The following is a 7,605-nucleotide window of genomic DNA, read 5'->3' as shown; positions in this document are numbered from 1 at the left end:
CTCAATACTATTGTCATTCCGAGGTGCTGCTGTATTGTGGAGGGTGCAGGAACAAAGAATTCCAGCATTCTCTTATAATGATAAATATTTTTATCTATAAAATATTTTTAAAAATGTATACATATAATGTCGGGTTAGTTTGTTTTGATTTCGGTTTGACTTTTTTTGATTAATACTAAAACATACCAATTTTGGTCGGTTTATTTTTTCAATACTAAACCAAATCACTAATCGATTTTTTTCGATTCGACTCGAATTATCGATTTGTTATATTTGAACGCTCCTGGATGTGGGTCCAAAATAGTCAAACCAAGAGAGCAGTCCAAGTCATCAAGAGTAGTCTAAAGCTGTGGAACGTGATCTGGACCAAGTTGGAAGTTTGTTCTTAGATTCATATTGAGTCTTTGTGCCCAACATAATGAATGTATTAGCTTTTCAATCGTAACCTTTTTCACCTTATTTAGAGAAGCAAACCTGAGGTTGTAATTTGAAGTGAACATTACTCAAGCTACAGTTAGCTTGAAGCGATTAGCAACAATCGACGATAGGGGTGTGAGTTGTGGTTTTTACACTTATGAGCCAGGATGATTTTCCACGTTAAAAAGAATTTCTTTCCTTCTAATTCGAGATGACAACTTTTCTTCTGTTTTGTGGAAATAATCCAAGTGGAGTCCAGTGGACAGATTCTTCATTTGCTTTTTGCGATATATTCTCCTCCTTATAATGTAGAAATTATCCAAGTGGAGTCAAGTCAAGTATTAGTCAACTTTCTCGTTTTGTGGAATTCCAAGTGATTCACTATCCTTTTCCATTTCTTTCTTGCTTTCTTCTTCTTGTTTTCATTCTTGGTGCTATATAATGGAGTAACTTTAGCAACCAAGCAAATCAAGTTACCAAATCCTTTCGAAGCAGTCTTGTTTCGAGGTGTATATGGAGAAGCACATTTTCTTATTGATTCTTTTCTTTATATTTCAATATTACTCCATTTCAATATCAGCTGCTTCCTCAAATGAAACAGACCAACAAGCTCTACTAGCTTTCCAAAATCTTGTTACAAGTCCCACTCCTTTTTTGGCCAAGGATTGGACAAGGAATACTTCTTTTTGCTCTTGGTTTGGTGTCACTTGCAGTTCCAAAAGGCAAAGAGTTGTGGCCTTGACTCTTCCTAATTTGCATCTTCAAGGCAAAATTTCTCCATCTTTGGCCAATTTGTCCTTTCTCAGAGAGCTCAATCTTGCGAACAACAACTTCCACGGCAGCATCCCTTATGGCATTGGCCACTTGCCTCGCTTACGAGTGATTGATATTCAGAACAATCAGCTCCAAGGAAATATTCCAACAAGTCTATTTCAACACCAGAGAGTTCAAGTAATTTCATTGGCTTTCAATAAATTCAGTGGTGAAATGTGGAAAGGGCCATGGTATGTACCTGAACTCAGGGTCTTGGATCTCACCAACAATAGCCTCACAGGTATAATCCCTCCTACTATTGGAAATGCCACAAGGTTGTTGAACTTCAGTTTGTCAGGGAATGGAATCAACGGCAACATTCCAAAAGAGATTGGTAATTTAAGCCAACTTACAGAGCTTTCCTTGACTGATAACCAATTAACAGGTTTCATTCCCGCAACAATGTTTAACATCTCATCGCTACTTGCCATACATCTACGAAACAATAGTCTTTCTGGTCCTCTCTTGTCCGGTAAAGGGAATATTTTGTCGAATCTGAAGTTTTTAAGTGTATCTCACAATCAAATTTCTGGTCGCATTCCTTCCAACATTTGCCAACTCAGAGAGCTCGAAGTTTTGTCCATATCTTTCAATAAAATAATTGGAGAAATACCCAAAAATATTGGTTGTTTAGCGAAGCTCGAGGAGATATATATTGGTGATAATCCAATAAGTGGGACTATTCCTGCTTCATTGGGCAATATTTCCACTATGCAATATCTTTCTTGTGTAAACAGTCACATAGAGGGACCAATTCCTTCAGAAATAGGGAAGCTATCAAATTTGAGGGAGTTAGATTTTGATTTGAATTATCTTAATGGTCAAATTCCAAAGGATATTTTTAATATATCCTCTTTGGAGTTCATTGCTTTCACTTCCAACAAACTCTCAGGGAGAATTCCATCGACTACTGGTCTTCATCTTCCCAACCTCAAAGAAATTGTCTTGGGAGGCAATAAACTCGAAGGGGAAATTCCTCCGCACATCATAAATGCTTCCAACATACTTCACTTAGAGCTAACTGATAACTTTTTCACAGGCACTATTCCTACTAATTTGGGAAATCTTCAGGAGCTGCAAGAACTATTGCTAAGTAATAATCAACTTACGAATGAACCAAGTGAACACGAGCTGCGATTCTTTAATTCTTTGGTAGATTGTAGGATGCTACGATGGCTAGAAGTGAGTTTAAATCCATTGAATGGTGTTCTTCCCAATTCTATTGGGAATCTTTCATCTACTATTGAAATCCTTGATATAGCAGATGCACACATCAGTGGCCTCATCCCCAAAGGAATAGGCAATATGACCGCTCTAACAACCTTAGACTTTCAAGGAAACAACTTCACGGGAAGTATTCCTTCTGAAGTTGGTAAGCTTAAACAGCTCCAAGGGCTATATCTAAATAACAATAAATTACATGGGCATACTTCAGAGGTAGTATGTAATTTATTTAATTTGGTTCAATTAGATCTGCAAGATAATGAGCTCTCTGGTGTGGTTCCAGAATGCATAGGAAATCTTAGCATGTTACAAACGCTTTATTTGGATTCTAACAAATTTTCATCAATGTTTCCGCTGAGCATTTGGAAGATGAGTGGTCTTCTCTATCTAGGCGTATCACGAAATTCAATAGAGGGACAAGTTTCACCGGATATTGGAGAACTGAAGGCCATAGTAGAACTAGATCTTTCTGGTAACAACTTTTCGGGTATGATACCAAGCGAATTTGGTGCACTCCAAAACCTGAAGTCTCTTAACATATCCAACAATTCATTTTCGGGCCCAATTCCATTATCCTTTGCAAATTTGATAAGCTTGGAATACTTGGATTTGTCTGGAAATGCCTTGTCAGGTACAATTCCTAGGTCATTGGAAAAACTCTCATACCTAAAAAGCATCAATGTTTCATTTAATGATTTAGAAGGTGAAATACCCAATGGTGGTATCTTTGCAACTTCCACTCCCCAATCTTTCATAGGGAACAAAGGTTTATGCGGAATGCACGTGTTGGAAGTTCCTGCTTGCGCTATCACCAATCCTAGACATCATCCAAAGTCTAAGAAACATCTGCTGAAAATTATTGTTCCAGTGGTTACTTCATCCTTTGTGATATTCTTGTTGGCTTCAATTTGGATAATGAAACGACAGAAGAAAGAAAAGTCCAAAGATGTAGAGAAGGTACCGGAGATTAGAACATATCAATTGGTTTCTTATTGGGAGATTCAACGTGCAACAAATAATTTTGATGGATCAAATTTAATTGGTGTGGGAGGATCTGGCTCCGTGTATAAAGGCACGTTATCTAGTGGAAATGTAGTAGCAATAAAGGTTCTGGATTTGCAAAATGAGGAAGTATGCAAGAGGTTTGATACCGAATGTGAAGTGATAAGAAATGTTAGGCATAGAAATCTTGTCCCCGTGATTACTACTTGTTGTAGTGACTACATAAGAGCCTTTGTTCTGCCATTTATGCCCAATGGAAGTCTTGATAATTGCTTGTACAAAGAAGATTTTCACTTGAACCTTGTTCAAAGAGTCATCATAATGCTTGATGTGGCTGTGGCAATTGAATACCTACATCACGGTCATCACACCCCCATTGTCCATTGCGACCTAAAGCCAGCCAATATTCTTTTGGATGAAGAAATGGTGGCATATGTTAGTGATTTTGGCATCTCCAAAATTTTAGCTGTAAGCAAGTCCATGGCACATACTAAGACATTAGGCACTCTTGGTTACATTGCACCAGGTACGTATACTAAGTTCCCGTTCTCTTTGATTTTATCTTATCATAATTAAGACTTTCCAAATTCTAGAAGTTAAAAAGCCAACTCTTTATTTTATAAATAATTATTGTCATGTATCGGATGAGTAATTTTTTTTCATTTTCATTCTTTTAAGAATTTGGCTCGGAGGGAATAGTATCTACTAGTGGTGATGTTTACAGCTACGGCATCATGTTGATGGAGGTTTTGACAAAAAGAAGACCAACTGATGAAGAGATATTCAATGAAAATCTTTGTTTGAGGCGGTGGATAAAACGAGCATTTCCAAGAACTGTGATGGAAGTTGTGGATGCCAATCTTTTTCACGAGGGAGAGCAAATCACTTGCCAAAGTGAAATCTGCATAGCTTCCATAATAGAGTTGGCTTTAGATTGCACAAAGGAAAAGCCAGAATCAAGGATATCCATGAAAGATGTAGTCAAGAGGCTTAACAAAATTAAGAACACATTTTTGGAAACATAAAAGTTAGCATCTCTTAATATGGTGGTCTTTCCAAGCTGCAAGATAATATGTTAGCTTTTTATTTACCTATTTTTCTTTTTAATAAAGTCGACCCTACACTTGGAGTCCTGTAATATATTCATTTTAGAGTGTTGTATTTCCTCACGTTGTAATTTCATATTTGAATAATTTTGAACCTAATAACTTTTGTAGTAATTATGGTTTGAATCTTGAATAATCCAGAAATAAATCAAGAAGTATTATGAAGGTGTTTAGTTTAGTTGCACTATTTTGCTTCTGTTTGCAAGCTCGGAAATATCTCTTCCATTTCCACCCCTTTTCTTCGCTCCTCCATATTTTTTCATTAGCTTCTTCTTTTGTGTTTAGTAAAATAATAAAATTTCTAAAATGGATTAGACTTTTAAGTTTATATGACTCAAAATAATTAGTAATTGGTTGACATGTTATAAAAATGTAATAGCTAAGTATTCTGACATTTATAATATTTGACCGACCCCTCTTAATATTCAGAATGACTAATATGATTAACATGATACAATACTCTTAATAGATAACTAGCATTACCATTTGTCTTTTGACACATCATTATCAGCATGTAGTTTTATTTGTATTTTTTTCTAATGATGCGCGCTTATTTTTTACTTGTGTTGATCTTTATATTTTTTTTCTTCCTTGGACACATCATTATCAGCATGTAGTTTTTACGCGCTTCATTTTGCGTTTAGGAGACATGCACTTATCTGTCAAGTAGAGGATGCGTCTATGCGATTACTAGTTAAGATTGAGTGTCTAAATTGAGATTCGAAGTATAGGATGATGATAAAACGAAAGAAAGGAGGAAAACAGAATAATGTTCAAGACCATATTTAACTTAAATGGTGCAAGAATAATTCCGGGTAGGGGTGCTTATCAAGCTTATCGGGCGAATAATTACGATTAACGGTTCGGCTTAACGGTTATCGAATTATAAATGTAGTAATACGCTAGCCATCCAATAAGACTACGGGAGGATTGGTATCGGATTAACAATTATCGGACGATTATCGGCTAAAACAAATAAAATTTTTTGGAACAATCATTCAATCAATACCAACCAATTTCAAATCAATACCAAATTTTTAATACTATCTAAGATCTAACCAAACGGTATTTTTTAATTGAAGAGTCTTCAAGACTACTCATATTGTCATACACGTATAACCAATTTTTTAATACCATCAAGCCTACTCATGCTGACATACACGTATTAATTATTGAGATTTCGATTTTTAGACTTCTCAGTTCTCAGTTCAAGAGAGACGAGACTGACGACTTCTCTAAATAGAAATTAGGGATTTAGCCATTTAGGGTTTCAATAGTACTTTATATACATCGGGGTAAAAGTGTAAATATAACAATTCTTAACGGTTTACCCGATAAGAAATTTGAGTAATCCACCCCCAACCGTTAAGCCGTTAATTATAAAATCTCAATCCGTTCACCATCCATTACCCCGATAATACTATATCAATAAGCCAATAAGCCATCGGTTCGATTCGGTTAACGGTTTCGATTCGATTTTGAACAACCCTAATTCCGTGCATGCTTCTCTGCACGACACACGAGCAGATTATAGAAAATAAGTTCTTACATCTTTTTGGAAGAGTTAAACTGTTTGAGAAAAATCCAGTGAAGCAAAAATATTTTATTATAATTTTCTGAAATTTCCTTACAGTTCTTATAAATCTCCACACATAAAATAAACTACTAATACCCTTATTTATAATAGTACGAAACTTATTTCAATTAGAAACATGAAAATATATTCTTATATAATTCTGCCTACAAATCATATTTAGACATGAAATAAATAAACCATATCCTCAATAATTAAGGTTTCCTACTACAACTTTAAATTAGTTTTCTAATATTCTCTTGTAATTCAAAGTTGTATGCTGTTTGTTGGAGCACTTCTCTCCAACTTCTACTTTTGTTGAAGCACATGCCTCCAACCCTTGTTGATGTACTTTGCCACCAACAACCAATTTTGTGAAAGCACCTGTCTTCAACATCCGTTGATACACTTTGTCACCAACACTCAATTTTATTGAAGCATGATGTACTTTGTCACCAACACCCAATCTTGTTGAATCAACCGTCGTCAACTCCCGTTGATACACTTTGTTACCAACGCTCAATTTTTGTTGAAGCATATATCTTCAACTTTCAATTGTTTTTTTACTTCTCTTCAATTTCTAGAGAAGATTTTCTTCCTCTTGTATAAAATTGCTTGCACCTCTTTAAACTTGCAATATTGTAATTCTTTTTAATCCCAAACCTCTCTCAAACTTTTGTAGAAGATCTCTGTTCCTTTTGTCTGTCACGACTCGAAATCTAACTAGTCGTGATGACACCTAACCCCCAACCGCTAGGTAAGCCAATTAGCAACCATCCAATTCAAATGAGACTTACTAAGAGAAGTAATCATAATACAACTGAACTTTTATATAAAACTTCCAAGGACTGGTAGTATAAATCATGAGCTTCTAAGATTTAGAGTTTACAAAACTTATATGAAATAAATACATCATCTGTTTAAAATATTCATAAACAAATTCTTTATAAATCTAAAGCTACCATAAACAAGAGGCAACTAAACCGGAACACAGGTACATCTTCAAAACCAGCTCCCGCATTAAGCAACAATATTAGCTCCAAAATCTGACGCAAGGTGCAGAAGAGTAGTATGAGTTCAATTGACCTCATGTACTCAATAAGTAACAAACCTAATCTTAGGTTGAAAGTAGTGACGGGCTTGAACAACGGCCAGAGTCCAACACCAACACCTAAGAACAACTCGTAACAATATAATGAAAACAGTTCAAGTAATACTCATAGATATGATGCTCAGCTCGTTCATAGTTATGAAAAATAGGCATGCTTTTCAGGTATAATAGTAAAACACAAATATTTCACCGAAATCACCAAAATGTGAGTATGTCAGAAAAACTGAGATTTTTCTCAAAAGCTTTCAACAATAGATAAGATATTTCATTATCAGATAACAAGAGGAAAGTACATCTCTATGCCTACATGTCAATGTGCATGTGAAGTCATGAATGTCACCATACCGTACAGTATGAGT

At 35.4% G+C, this 7,605-nt stretch overlaps 1 protein-coding gene across 1 annotated transcript; it reads left to right on the top strand.

Moving 5' to 3' along the window:
* Positions 1-748: 748 nt before the first annotated feature.
* LOC107832596 (uncharacterized) lies at positions 749-4,676 on the top strand. Its single transcript, XM_075226800.1, has 2 exons — positions 749-3,982; positions 4,135-4,676. Exons 1-2 carry the CDS (start codon positions 931-933, stop codon positions 4,479-4,481), a joined length of 3,399 nt encoding a protein of 1,132 aa, XP_075082901.1. The 5' UTR covers positions 749-930; the 3' UTR covers positions 4,482-4,676.
* The last annotated feature ends 2,929 nt before the right edge of the window (positions 4,677-7,605 follow it).

This window comes from Nicotiana tabacum, chromosome 12 (genome assembly GCF_000715075.1).
Source record: "Nicotiana tabacum cultivar K326 chromosome 12, ASM71507v2, whole genome shotgun sequence".
In the NCBI taxonomy this organism is placed as follows: domain Eukaryota; kingdom Viridiplantae; phylum Streptophyta; class Magnoliopsida; order Solanales; family Solanaceae; genus Nicotiana; species Nicotiana tabacum.
The sequence above is the reverse complement of the archived record's forward strand: the minus strand, read 5'-3'. Positions and strand labels throughout refer to the sequence as shown.

What these genes read in the sequence shown, in the direction of transcription:
- LOC107832596 (XM_075226800.1), top strand. Translation starts at nt 931, where the DNA reads ATGGAGAAGCACATTTTCTTATTGATTCTTTTCTTTATATTTCAATAT. An exon ending in TCTTGGTTACATTGCACCAG is followed by an intron (nt 3,983 to 4,134) that starts GTACGTATACTA and finishes CATTCTTTTAAG; the next exon opens with AATTTGGCTCGGAGGGAATA.